General features: G+C 38.7%; 1 protein-coding gene across 4 annotated transcripts in view; it reads right to left on the bottom strand.

Moving 5' to 3' along the window:
* hiw (MYC binding protein highwire) overlaps positions 1–14,551 on the bottom strand; it is a 300,830-nt gene that overhangs the window by 259,208 nt on the left and 27,071 nt on the right. For 3 of the 4 annotated variants that reach the window (XM_053789308.2, XM_070094063.1, XM_070094064.1), the window contains exons 14-18: positions 14,144–14,302; positions 12,473–12,683; positions 11,697–11,857; positions 10,414–10,533; positions 8,636–8,842 (exon numbers count right to left, since the gene is read on the bottom strand). In XM_053789308.2, the coding sequence (XP_053645283.1) occupies positions 8,636–8,842; positions 10,414–10,533; positions 11,697–11,857; positions 12,473–12,683; positions 14,144–14,302 (858 nt within the window). The remainder of the gene's footprint in view (positions 1–8,635; positions 8,843–10,413; positions 10,534–11,696; positions 11,858–12,472; positions 12,684–14,143; positions 14,303–14,551) is intronic. The other variant, XM_070094065.1, reaches the window with a different exon arrangement.

Raw genomic sequence — 14,551 nt, 5'->3', positions numbered from 1 at the left:
TCAGAATATTAAAGGCATGCATTCAGTATACCTTCACCATTGATATACCTTTGATGAGTTTTGAGTCCTTCTATTCCTGGAGCCCAGCCACGGGCCAGGCTCATCTGGTTCTAGCCTAGTCAACCAGGCTGCTGCTGCTGGTGGCCTGCAGCTCCACACGACCATCACAGCCTGGGTGATCTAGCACCTGTTTTCTCTTGAAGAGTTCTACACTTGTTCCAGCAGTGTTTCTGACACTAAGACACACATGCAAACATCTGGGTATCTTTATTGTAGATGTTTTGCCATCCAGTGGCTTTATTAATACAGATTCCAGGACATAATTTGAAGACAGTAGAATTATATACAAAAGATGAGGTAATGAGTCCCTCAGCCTTGGAGTAGGTGTGAAGAGCACCGTAGTCATGTAGATTCTGGAGCACAGGCAAAGAGGCTGGCGCTTATATACTAATCGTCAGGTGGAGAGGGATGGGTAGCAGACGAGGGTATAGTCACTGGTAGGCGGGATTCCCCAGTGGAAGTAGGTCATACCCAAAGGGATGGGTAAGTTGTAGTAGTAGTTTTAGCAGCCGTGAAGAAGGTCATGTAGATGTCCTCTGAACCAAGATTCTATGATGTTGCAGTGTCTAACAAGTAGTACAAGAATGGTATACAATACCGATAAGATGAAAATTTAGACACACATGCAAACATCTGGGTATCTACAACTTACCCATCCCTTTGGGTATGACCTACTTCCACTGGAGAATCCCGCCTACCAGTGACTATGCCCTCGTCTGCTACCCGTCCCTTTCCACCTGACGCCTATAGTATAAGCACCAGCCTCCGTGTCTGTACTCCAGAATCTACACGACTACGGTTCTATTGTCTTCAAATTATGCCCTAGAATCTGTATTGATAAAGCCACTGAATGGCAATACATCTACAATAAAGATACCCAGATGTTTGCATGTGTGTCTAAATTTTCATCTTGTCAGTATTGTATACCATTCTTGTACAGTGTTTCTGATACCTTCTGGTATGATGTTGAAAAATCTGGGGCCACAGATGTTAATACAGTGTTCCCTTACTGTGCCCATCGCTCCCTGCTTTTCACTGGGTTTATTTTGCACTTCCTACCATATCTCTCGCTCCAGTATGTTGTTATTGCAGTGTGCAAATTTGGGACAAGGCCCTCAAGTACTTTCCAAGTACAGTATATATTATCGTGTCTCTCTCTCCTCTGCTCCAGTGGGTACATATTTAAGACCGTAAGGTGCTCCCAGTAACATATATGGCTGGGAAGAATTCAAGACAAATCTTACTTATGACATGTTAAATATGTATGAAGTTTTGTTTTCTTTTTCACATTGTACAAGCTGGTTGAGATGAGAGCTTATACAAACCCCTGTCAACATGCAATACACTGTATACCACGTACCACTCACTGCGCAAAACATTTTCAAAGAAAGTCAGGTCATGCACTTCCTCACCAATTTTAGGTGAGTATTACATCAATTACAGTATTAAATGGTGAAATTTGACACACTGGATGCTTTTTTTGCACTGTAATAGTCAGGCATAGTAAAACTATGCAAACACCCATCACCACTGGTCAGGCTCCAAACACCCCTCAATTCCAAACTATTAGCCCTGCAAATCATATGTATCCTTCTGACCAGTACAGTGTTTTGTGAGCACTGTAATACTTGTATTACAGTTCTACACTGTAATTCAGTGCAGAGTCTCAGTTCCTTTACATCCTCCTTCACTTTCCTTGATCTTTCATGCGAGAGGTTACCTGCAAAAATTTCATCCTTTCATGGAGTTCAAAAGCATCACTGTTAGTGCTCCACTCTGTTATGATTAACCCTTTCAGGGTTTCCGACGTACTAGTACGGCTTATGCACCAGGGTTATTGACGTACTAGTACACCTAAATTCTAGCGCCTTCAAATCTAGAGAGAGAAAACTGGTAGGCCTACATATGAAAGAATGGGTCAGTGTGCACAGTATAAAAAAAATCCTGCAGTACACAGTACATGAGAAAAAAAAACTTTGACCGTGTTTTTGGTTTAAAACAGCGACTCTGCACTGTATTTTCGTATAGTATTTATGGTTGTATTCTAGTTTTCCTGGTCTCATTTTATAGAATGGAAGACATATTACAGAAACTGAGATGATTTTGATTGGTTTTACAATGAAAAGTACCTTGAAATTGAGCTCAAATTAGCAGAAACGTTCGATTTTTGCCAAAGTTCAAAAGTAAACAAATCATGCCACGCGTCCAATACACATCAACTGGTGAGTCTAATATTCTTTCACAAGTGCGCTGATGTTATTTATACCATTTCTGCACTAATGCAGTAGTCTGCATAACAGTAAATTTTCTATTTTTTGTGAGAATAAAAATTCAAAGTGGGAAGCAAAAGAAATGTAAGAGGAGCCTGGGGATGTGACTAATGAACAGAGGAAATGTTATTTTAGTGCCATGAATGTCTTTCTTGTTTATTCTGGACCCTATTTGGAAATTGGCATCTTTTGAAATTTGTGTGAAATTGGCAAAATTGCTAATTTCTGACCACTTTATTGGATAGTTGAAATCGGTAAATGGGTGGTTTCTTGTACCCATTCGATAGAAAAAATGGAGTTCTAGTGAAACAAATAAAATTTTTGTCGACTAGTACACTGGAATTGGCCGAAAACAGGGCTCAAAGTCGGCGAAATCGCCGATGCATAAATGTCATCGAGACCGCTAACTTCGCGAGAGCATAATTCCATAAGTTTTCCATCAAATTTCATACTTTTGGTGTCATTATGATCGGGAAAAGATTCTCTATCTTTTCATAAGAAAAAAACAATTTTTTTTTCTGAAAAATTTTCGACCCTGAGAACAAGTTTAACCCTTAAACTGTCCAAACTGATCTACGTTCACATGCGTAGTGCTCCAAAAGTAGATCTATGTTTTTTTTACATATTTTCAAATGTAACAAAAAAAAAAACATAGATCAAAAGTTTTTTTGCACATTTTCAAATGTTAAAAATGAAAAAGGATCTCTATGTTTTTTTACATACTTTCAAATGTTGAAAAAACGTAGATCTACGTTTGGACAGCTTAAGAGTTAAGGAGAGGACCTCTCGACCCAGAAAGGGTTAATGGTGTCAACTTCACCAGACCTCCCTCACTCCAGTAACTACATTATCACCCTCATTTTTATGATTCCATTTTCTTTAAACTCGCTGCAGGACTTCTAAACTGACGAACCAAGAAGAAATTTAACTTAGGGCCCAGTTCCCAAGTAGGAATAATAATATTTCTTCAAAAATATTGTTTCCTTTTATTTACAACGCACTAGAACCTTTTGGTTATTCAGAGCTTTAAGCATATTCCATTATGAACATTATCAAATTTTCATAATTAATACCATATTTGCTGCTGTCATGACCAATTCACTCATTTTTTTTTTTTTTCAACAAGTCGGCCGTCTCCCACCGAGGCAGGGTGACCCAAAAAAGAAAGAAAATCCCCAAAAAGAAAATACTTTCATCATCATTCAACACTTTCACCACACTCACACATTATCACTGTTTTTGCAGAGATGCTCAGAATACAACAGCTTAGAAGCATACACATATAAAGATACACAACATATCCCTCCAAACTGCCAATATCCCAAACCCCTCCTTTAAAGTGCAGGCATTGTACTTCCCATTTCCAGGACTCAAGTCCGACTATATGAAAATAACCGGTTTCCCTGAATCCCTTCACTAAATATTACCCTGCTCACACTCCAACAGATCGTCAGGTCCCAAGTATCATTCGTCTCCATTCACTCCTATCTAACACACTCATGTACGCTTGTTGGAAGTCCAAGCCCCTCGCCCACAAAACCTCCTTTACCCCCTCTTTCCAACCCTTTCGAGGACGACCCCTACCCCTCCTTCCTTCCCCTATAGATTTATATGCTTTCCATGTCATTCTACTTAGATCCATTCTCTCTAAATGACCAAACCACCTCAACAACCCCTCTTCTGCCCTCTGACTAATGCTTTTATTAACTCCACACCTTCTCCTAATTTCCACACTCCGAATTTTCTGCATAATATTTACACCACACATTGCCCTTAGACAGGACATCTCCACTGCCTCCAACCGTCTCCTCACTGCTGCATTTACCACCCAAGCTTCACATCCATATAAGAGTGTTGGTACTACTATACTTTCATACATTCCCTTCTTTGCCTCTTTGCAATTTTTCTTTAGAATCTCCCATAAGCACAGTATCATCAGCAAAAAGTAACTGTGTCAATTCCCATTTTGAATTTGATTCCCCATAATTTAACCCCACCCCTCTCCCGAACACCCTAGCATTTACTTCTTTTACAACCCCATCTATAAATATATTAAACAACCATGGTGACATTACACATCCCTGTCTAAGACCTACTTTTACCGGGAAGTATTTTCCCTCTCTTCTACACACCCTAACCTGAGCCTCACTATCCTCATAAAAACTCTTAACAGCATTTAGTAACTTACCACCTATTCCATATACTTGCAACATCTGCCACATTGCTCCTCTATCCACTCTATCATATGCCTTTTCTAAATCCATAAATGCAATAAAAACTTCCCTACCTTTATCTAAATACTGTTCACATATATGCTTCAATGTAAACACTTGATCTACACATCCCCTACCCACTCTGAAGCCTCCCTGCTCATCCGCAGTCCTACATTCTGTCTTACCTCTAATTCTTTCAATTATAACCCTACCGTATACTTTTCCTGGTATACTCAGTAAACTTATTCCTCTATAATTTTTACAATCTCTTTTGTCCCCTTTCCCTTTATATAAAGGGACTATACATGCTCTCTGCCAATCCCTAGGTACCTTCCCCTCTTTCATACATTTATTAAACAAAAGTACCAACCACTCCAACACTATATCCCCCCTGCTTTTAACATTTCTGTCATGATCCCATCAGTTCCAGCTGCTTTACCCCCTTTCATTCTACGTAATGCCTCACGTACCTCCACCACACTTACATTCTGCTCTTCTTCACTCCTAAAAGATGGTATACCTCCTTGGCCAGTGCATGAAATTACCGCCTCCCTTTCTTCCTCAACATTTAAAAGTTCCTCAAAATATTCTCGCCATCTACCTAATACCTCCCTCTCCCCATCTACTAATTCCCCTACTCTGTTTTTAACTGACAAATCCATACTTTCCCTAGGCTTTCTTAACTTGTTTAACTCACTCCAAAATTTTTTCTTATTTTCATTAAAATTTCTTGACAGTGCCTCTCCCACTCTATCATCTGCTCTCCTTTTGCACTCTCTCACCACTCTTCACCTTTCTTTTACTCTCCATATACTCTGCTCTTCTTATAACACTTCTGCTTTGTAAAAACCTCTCATAAGCTACCTTTTTCTCTTTTATCACACCCTTTACTTCATCATTCCACCAGTCACTCCTCTTTCCTCCTGCCCCCACCCTCCTATAACCACAAACTTCTGCCCCACATTCTAATACTGCATTTTTAAAACTATTCCAACCCTCTTCAACCCCCCCACTACTCATCTTTGCACTAGCCCACCTTTCTGCCAATAGTCGCTTATATCTCACCCGAACTTCCTCCTCCCTTAGTTTATACACTTTCACCTCCCTCTTACCTGTTGTTGCCACCTTCCTCTTTTCCCATCTACCTCTTACTCTAACTGTAGCTACAACTAAATAATGATCCGATATATCAGTTGCCCCTCTATAAACATGTACATCCTGGAGCCTACCCATCAACCTTTTATCCACCAATACATAATCTAACAAACTACTTTCATTTCGTGCTACATCATACCTTGTATATTTATTTATCCTCTTTTTCATAAAATATGTATTACTTATTATCAAATTTCTTTCTACACATAGCTCAATTAAAGGCTCCCCATTTACATTTACCCCTGGCACCCCAAATTTACCTACTACTCCCTCCATAACATTTTTACCCACTTTAGAATTGAAATCCCCAACCACCATTACTCTCACACTTGATTCAAAACTCTCCACGCATTCACCCAAACATTTCCCAGAATCTCTCTCTCTCCTCTACACTTCTCTCTTCTCCAGGTGCATACACACTTACTATAACCCACTTTTCACATCCAATCTTTATTTTACTCCACATAATCCTTGAATTTATACATTTGTAGTCCCTCTTTTCCTGCCATAGCTTATCCTTCAACATTATTGCTACTCCTTCTTTAGCTCTAACTCTATTTGAAACCCCTGACCTAATCCCATTTATTCCTCTCCATTGAAACTCTCCCACCTCCTTCAACTTTGTTTCACTTAAAGCCAGGACATCCAGTTTCTTCTCATTCATAACATCCACAATCATCTCTTTCTTATCATTTGCACAACATCCACGCACATTCAGACTTCCCACTTTGACAATTTTCTTCTTCTTATTCTTTTTAGTAATCTTTACAGGAAAAGGGGTTACTAGCCCATTGTTCCCGGCATTTTAGTTGACTTTTATAACACACATGGCTTACAGAGGAAAGATTCTTATTCCACTTCCCCATGGATATAAAAGGAAAAGTAATAAAACCAAGAACTATTAAGATAAAATCAAAGAAAACTCCGATGAGTGTGTATAAATAAATGTGTACATGTATGTGTAGTGTGACCTAAGTGTAAGTAGAAGTAGCAAGACATGCCTGTAATCTTGCATATTTATGAGACAGACAAAAGACACCAGCAATCCTACCATCATGTAAAACAATTACAGGCTTTCGTTTTACACTCACTTGGCAGGACGGTAGTACATCCCTGGGTGGTTGCTGTCTACCAACCTACTACATGGAATTCACTCATATATTACATAAATCACAATCATAAGTCATAAATCCATATTCACAATCCATGTCCATAAATCATTCTATATCATCGGCCAGGAGTGTGAGCAAAGTTACGACAAATTGGAAAAAACCCTTGTTATTTAAACCAAAAGGATGGAGGAGGGTCAGGGAGGCTGGGGTTCTGGATTGTCAGGCTAAGCTGATCAAACCTCATCACCACAGTAAGGTGACCCAGCACTGACAGGACTTAGAAAATGTGCTGTGGATTTCTCACAGCCTATCACATGTTAGGGGCCCATGACTGTTCAAATGCCTCCCAGCATACATAAGGGGAAATTACAAACAGACCCCTGTCTCTCTTCAAGAAGGCACTAGACAGGCACCTAAAGTCACTACCTGATCAGCCGGGCTGTGGTTCGCATGTCGGTTTGCATGCGGCAAGCAGTAACAGCCTAGCTGATCAGACTCCGATCCACCATGAGGCCTGGTCTCAGACTGGGCCACAGGGGCATTGACCCCCAAAACCCTCTCCAGGTAAACTCCAGGTACCTTGTTTTTTGGTTCAGTGATCATACCACAAAATAAAAATCTGCCAAAGAATGGTTATGAAAAAAATTCAATGGATTTCCCCAAACATTAAAGATTTTCTCGGACCGAAACTTCGTTGTAAGCTCCTCTCTTCTATGTGTGGGTTATTTGTGTAAGATTTTCTCTGATTCTGATTTCTTATAAACACTGTTACACTATTAGAGCAATATTTAAAGTAGCAAGATCATATTAGCTCCACCAGTAATAGCAAGTCACATGGAGCACTTGTGCCACTTTATCTTTCTCACCAGGATCAATCTCCTCTAAAAACAAAAAAGTTTTGTGTCTTAACTAATGATCTTAGCCTTTTCAGTACTGGAATCCTTACCACTCAGTACAATTTTGGAACTCATGATGGTCTAAAATGTAATAAAAGAACTGACACAAGGCAAAAAATGAAAAATACATTATCCAGTTTCACTCAAAAATATCACCACAAATTATGTATGTAGCGAGTCCAACCCGACTCTTGTACCTTTAGCAATGAGTATGGCTGCCATATGCATCTGTTTGTTCATTCTGAGGACAAAAAGACCCATTAGCCTCAAGCAGGGGTGTGATAGCCATTAAGACTTTTCACTCAAGCAGGTTGTTGCTATGCAAGTTTATTTCTTAATGTATCATTTGCAATGAGGTAATGTTTAATGAGCTGTCATTCAGCATGGGTGACCTGTATCAGATAAAAGTAGGAAAGAATAATGCAAGAATCATGAAGGTAAAAGGTGAGAAATGCCAGTTGAAGTCTGTCAGTCATCATTCAACATGGGTGATCTCTACTAGATGGAATGAAGGAGGGATAGAGGAGAGAATAGCAAAGTTAAAGAATGAGATACATACGTATATGGGTCGAAGTTTCTGAATGAGGCCCAGAATTAGGAAAGAAAAACTTTGAAGAGCTACTGACATTAAGGAAACCATTTCAAAAAAGGAGATAGGAACAGCTATTACCAAAGGGAAAAACAGTAAAACTTGAGAAATATAATTTGCAGGAGTATGAAAAAGGGAAGAGTAGGAAGGGAAGAAAGGAGGGAAGGGAAGGAAGGAAAGAGGGAGGGAGAAAAGAAGAAGAGAAACATATTCAGAGAAGTCATGAGCAAATAATTAATATGACTAGGTAAAGTGTTTCAAGTTCAGGAAAGAAAAAATAAAACCATCTCAGTATGTTCCCATACATTGTGAAACATAATAAATAAGCAGCAAAACAAACCTAAGATGTTACTGGTAGCAAGAGGATCAAGGGCAGCGGGGACACCTAGGCCAGCAGGATCGGGGCTTGCTGCAGCAGGGGCACGACTACCAGTACCAGCCACAGCAGGAGGGTTGGAAGATGGGGCCAGGAGGCGCAGCAACCGGGCCTCAAACTGACCCAAGTTACCCGTGTGACCGTCCATGGCCGAGGCTTGGCCACCTAGCCCTGTTAACACACCATCAAGAATACTACACACACCACTCGCATCTCAGTTTGCCGGCAGACTTGCTACCTCGGTAAACATTCACAAATGGTATTTTTCTTCCATTATATGGCCTACGTTGAGGGATTAAATAATTAGGAATTTTCTGCTCATAACAATTAATATGTAAAAGATATTTTCAACATTCCAAAGGTTTAACTAACATATGTCACATATAATTTTTTTAAATATAAAACTGGTCTTTAAAAATTCAAAATAAATTCCCCTAATCTGTTCATTTAAAGGTAACAAGCAAGCATGAAGCAAGGTGTCACATGCTGTAGAGATAATTAGGATCTATTACACTTATAAAGTATTATGCAATAATCCTTGTAAAGCAATAACAATACATATATTGATTCCAAGGCAACACAACCAAGCAATAGCATTCCACTAAAAGAAATTAATTTTATATCAGTTAAATTGATAAAAAAAAAAGTTTCATACCTATCACTGAAGCTCATAAAGGAACATGTTTGCATTCCCAAAATGTCTATATAGCTATACAATAATTTTAACCCTCCTACACAAAACTACAAAACTACCCTAATTGATATTACTGAAGTTTATAATTTATAAAGAATTGTCAAACACATTACACCTATGAATTAAATTAACCAAGTAACCCTAAAGTCTCCCTGATGTTAATGAAACTGAGAATCACTGTCCACAGACCTTAACCTGACAATGCTGATAAAACTGCAAACTGGTTTTCACACACCCTAAATTTGACATTAACCAAACATACATCACAATCACTATAAACTGGCAACATTTTAAACCAATGAATATGTGTTGCATATGAGAACTGAAAGAAACTTTTTATTAATATATAAACTGAGAAAAAAAAAGTTGCAGTATGGGCTCAAGAGTTGGCCACACCTGTATGTTCTCAACTTTGCCACTTGCTTACTCATACCTCTCAGAGCAAGCAGATGCTGCCTGTCTATATTTTTTCCTCCTTGTGAAATAACCTATCAAATACTTTCACTTGTATGACTTTTATCTCTGTAGACTGCTAAAATAATTTTTCTTCATTCTCTGAATAAGCAGCTAATTACTATACATAAAGTACAAAGTTACCTAGTTTCTAATTGTCTTACACATCACAAGCTGTTATTAGAGAAAAACATTTTTAGCTTCCATTCCCTTTCAATGTCCTCTAACTTCTCTCTATAACCTAAAATACTAAACCCCTTCCATTACTTTTTTATATAACATATTAAACATCCACAGTAACATCATAAGAATATTTTTCTCCTTGGTAGTTTGACTAAATTCATTGCTTTTATGTACTGCATTTGAAAGTATGGTGTATGTGTAGTTTGGTAATACTTGTTAAAATGCATAAAGCAATGTGGATTGTTGTCTGTATTTTGGATGTGCTAACTATACAAGAATAATAAATTTTTACCAAATTCCATTCTTGTATATGACAGGACATGCTACACTGTGCCCAGATTCATCGAGTACAGTCAATTATTAAAGCCTGAATGAAAAAATTTTCACATTTAACCACAATTATAAATAATACCTTTTCTGGCAAGTGTAGGCGCATATCTGGAGTGCCTGTGTCGTGGTCGATGACGTCTCTCATCAAGCCTCCGTTGTAGCTGATCTTGTAAACGTCCACAAGCTCTCCCAAAGATATTTCCTGTTACACAAAATATATTTTTAGAAAATACAAACTAAATTATATCTTTTTTTTTTTTAACAAGTCGGCCATCTCCCACTGAGGCAGGGTGACCCAAAAAGAAAATACTTTCATCATCATTCAACACTTTCACCTCACTCACACATAATCACTGTTTTTGCAGAGGTGCTCAGAATACAACAGTTTAGAAGCATATACGTATAAAGATACACGACATATCCCTCCAAACTGCTAATATCCCGAACCCCTCCTTTAGAGTGCAGGCATTGTACTTCCCATTTTCAGGACTCAAGTCCAGCTATGTAAAAATAACTGGTTTCCCTGAATCCCTTCACTAAATATTACCCTGCTCACACTCCAACAGATCGTCAGGTCCCAAATACCATTCGTCTCCATTCACTCCTATCAAACACGCTCATGCACGCCTGCTGGAAGTCCAAGCCCCTCACCCACAAAACCTCCCTTACCCCTTGCTTCCAACCTTTTCGAGGACAACCCCTACCCCGCCTTCCTTCCCCTACAGATTTATACGCTCTCCATGTCATTCTGTCATAAATTAATGCCCAGGGAGCCATGAATAAAAGAGTAAAATTAGTTAAAGATATCAACATGAAATCTTTTGATGTTAATTTTGATACTCTATGAAGATGAAACACACACACAATGACTTTTTTTTGACCCATCAACTTGGAGAGCCAGAGATCACAGCTTTTAAGTATAAAAACAAAAAGTGCCAAAAGAACATAAGAAAGTTTGTTACAACCTTATGGAAATTTAAAGAACTCAACAACATGTAAAGTAAAAGGACACAAGTGCAACTAATGTGACATTTATTGTGGCAACGTTTCGCTCTCCTGGAGAGCGAAACGTTGCCACAATAAATGTCACATTAGTTGCACTTGTGTCCTTTTACTTTACATATTGTCGGTAATTCTACCAACTTTATTACAACTCAACAACAAATGGGCCCCCATGAGTATAGCGCTGCTCCTGTAACTACAAACAGATAATCACACTGAACCTAACTGCAAGAGACCCTTCAATAAAATTTTAGTATAAATGAAGAATAAAAATATTTAAGGGACTGAATTTGGGGATTCATCTAACTTTTTTCTTATCTTTTCAAAAAATTATCTAAAAATTCTTGAACTGTAACTCCTTACCTCCAAGATTCCCAACTTCTGGGAACCCAAAAAGTCCTGAGTGCTGTCCTTGCATTAGAGAGAAAGGATCCTGATCGCTATCCCCTTCAATCTCGTCTGCACATGCTCTACAGCATCCACACTCGGCACAACCTGAGTCACCAGATCCACAACCGCAAGGCCTAAAGGCAAATTCACATTATATAATTAAAATACAGGAAAAAAATTTGTCTTTAAGTTTTTATCTTTTCCTCAATGGCTGTTTCCCACCAAGGTAGGGTGACCCAAAGAAACATACACATTCATCATCATGCATTCAATCGCAGTCTTTTCAGAAGTGTGCCGACATCCTTTTAAATGATGGCCTATAATAATACTTGCATACTCAAAAAATAAACTTTTTTACAGGTTCACAATAATTTCTAAGCAGAATATTATGTTCATCTTACTTGAACACAAAGGTCTGATATTTTAGCCAGTGTGATGTAACACCTGCAATTTGTCTTTGGACTCTGTTGGGCTTATGCCTCAAAAATAAATTCACTGCTGCCTACTGCACTGTATATGTTGGGTTTAAACTTCTAAAACACCACTGCTATTCACTAAGAACAATATTTTATAGAGATTACACATTGCTAAATTTATTAACTAATGAGTATAATGACACAATATGCAGAACAAGCTTTTATTATAACTACAATTTACTCAGAATTGAGCTTTATCAAGGAATGAGCTGATGAAGGTCAATTTATTAACTTAACCAAGTTTACAATATGCTTAACATCAATGATACTAACTGTCCAGAGTTACGGTCAGGCCTTCCACTAGATACACAAGCAGCTCCATAGCCTGTACACTCATGACATACAGTGCACACAAGGCAGTGGTCACGAACCCATCGATGACGTCCTGGAGGACACATCCCACTTTCACCTCCTTCCTCACTCTCAACACCATCTTCATCATCCACTTCTTCCTCTCCTGCTGGTCCTACAGACATTGACATGCCTGAGAAATAAAAAGATAACTTATATACTAAAAAAAAAAAAAACTTTTACTTGAAATTGTGCCAAATTTACAGATAACAGTAGCGGTACTGCGTATGAAATATGATGCCATAGTGTGTGAATAAAGTGAATAAAATGAGAATAGTAATGTAACAAGAGTTGGAGGTAAGCCGCCTTTTTTTTTTTAACACACTGCCTGTCCCCCACTAAGGTAAGGGTGACCTGAAAAAAAGAAAAAACACATTCACTATCACTCACTCCATCATCGTCTTGCCACAGGCATACCAATACTACAGTTCAGATGCCCCTCCAAACTGTAAATACCCCCACCCTTCCTTCAGAGTGCAAGCACTGCACTTCCCACCTCCAGGACTCAAATTTGGTTAACCGGTTTCCCTGAATCCTCTCATCAACATTACCATGTTCACACTCCAACAGAACGTTAAGTCATAAAAACCACTTGCCTCCAATCACTACTATCTAACATGCTCACACACACCTGCTGGAAGTCTAAGCCCCTTGCATACAAAACCTCCTTTACCCCCTCCCTCCAACCTTTCCTAGGACAACCCTTACCCCGCCTTCCTTCCACTAAAGATTTATAAGCCCTCCAAGTCATCCTGTATTGCTCTATCCTCTATTTATGTCCAAACTGCCTCAACACCTCCTCAGTCCTCTGGATAATACTTTTAGTAAGCCCACACTTTTTCCTAATCTCCAAACTATGAATGCTCTGCATAATATTACCACCACACATTGCCCTCAAAGATGACATCTCCACTGCTTCCAGCTTCCTTCTTGCTGCAACATTCACAACCCATGCTTCATACACGTAAGTGTGTTAGTACTGCTACTCTCATACATTCCCCTTTTTGCCTCCATGGATAACATTCTTAGTCTCCACAGATGCCTCGATGCACCACCCACCATTTTTCCCTTGTTAATTCTATGGTTCACCTTGTCTTTCCTAGATCTGTCTGCCAACAAGTCCACTCCCAAATATATTAACACATTCATTTCCTTCATACTTCCTCCTTAAAATCTGACAATCTTTCATTACCTAATCACCTTGCTTTTTCCTTCAAAAGGAAAGATGAAAAGGATGAAAACCTTTAATCATCCCTACCACCACCATCTTAATCTCAAGTTTCCTTCATGAAATGGGAGGATACCCACCAAGGAATGAAAAGTATTACAAGAACAGAGGGCAAATGTCATCTGAAGTGACACCTGACCTTTAACACTACAGTCCACATCTGGCAGCAAATTAATACAAAACCAACACACACTAAAGCAAATATTCACAGTAGCACTTAAGGTTTAAGGTAGCCTTCTAAGTAGCACTTGAAAAAGCAGTTCAAGTGAAGTGTCACAACAAAAAATAACATTCATTTATTCCTAACAGTTATATGTTTCCAATCAATCTTATGTGTAATCATAACAAGACCTGCATATGCTTACCTGTTCCTTCCTTAACTTGGGGTACGAAGTCCCTTCCACACTGGCCCTTATTATTAATGCCAAAGCTGAAGACTTGACCTTTGTTGGTTAAAGCCAGAGCATGAGCTTTGCCAAGTGATACAGCACTGACATGAACATCACGAAGGTCTGTAACTAGTCCTGTAGAAGTTTATAACAGTTAAAAAGAGAAAACAAAAATCCAAGTCACACTATAAGCTGTTTAAAAGAGAAAACTGAAAATCCAAGCCACAATATCACGTTCTACTTTATTACTAGAAACATGAATGTGATCTTTCACATCCTCGTAGTTGCCTTGCTATGGAGTTAATGTATTCACGGATTGTGTTTATCATTTGTCTGTAATGAACTCATACAGTTTTTAACCTAAATGCATGAAACCTAGTAAAC

This window comes from Cherax quadricarinatus, chromosome 44, assembly GCF_038502225.1.
Source record: "Cherax quadricarinatus isolate ZL_2023a chromosome 44, ASM3850222v1, whole genome shotgun sequence".
NCBI lineage: Eukaryota > Metazoa > Arthropoda > Malacostraca > Decapoda > Parastacidae > Cherax > Cherax quadricarinatus.
Note: the sequence above shows the minus strand (reverse complement) of the source record. Positions and strands in the feature narration are given on the sequence as shown.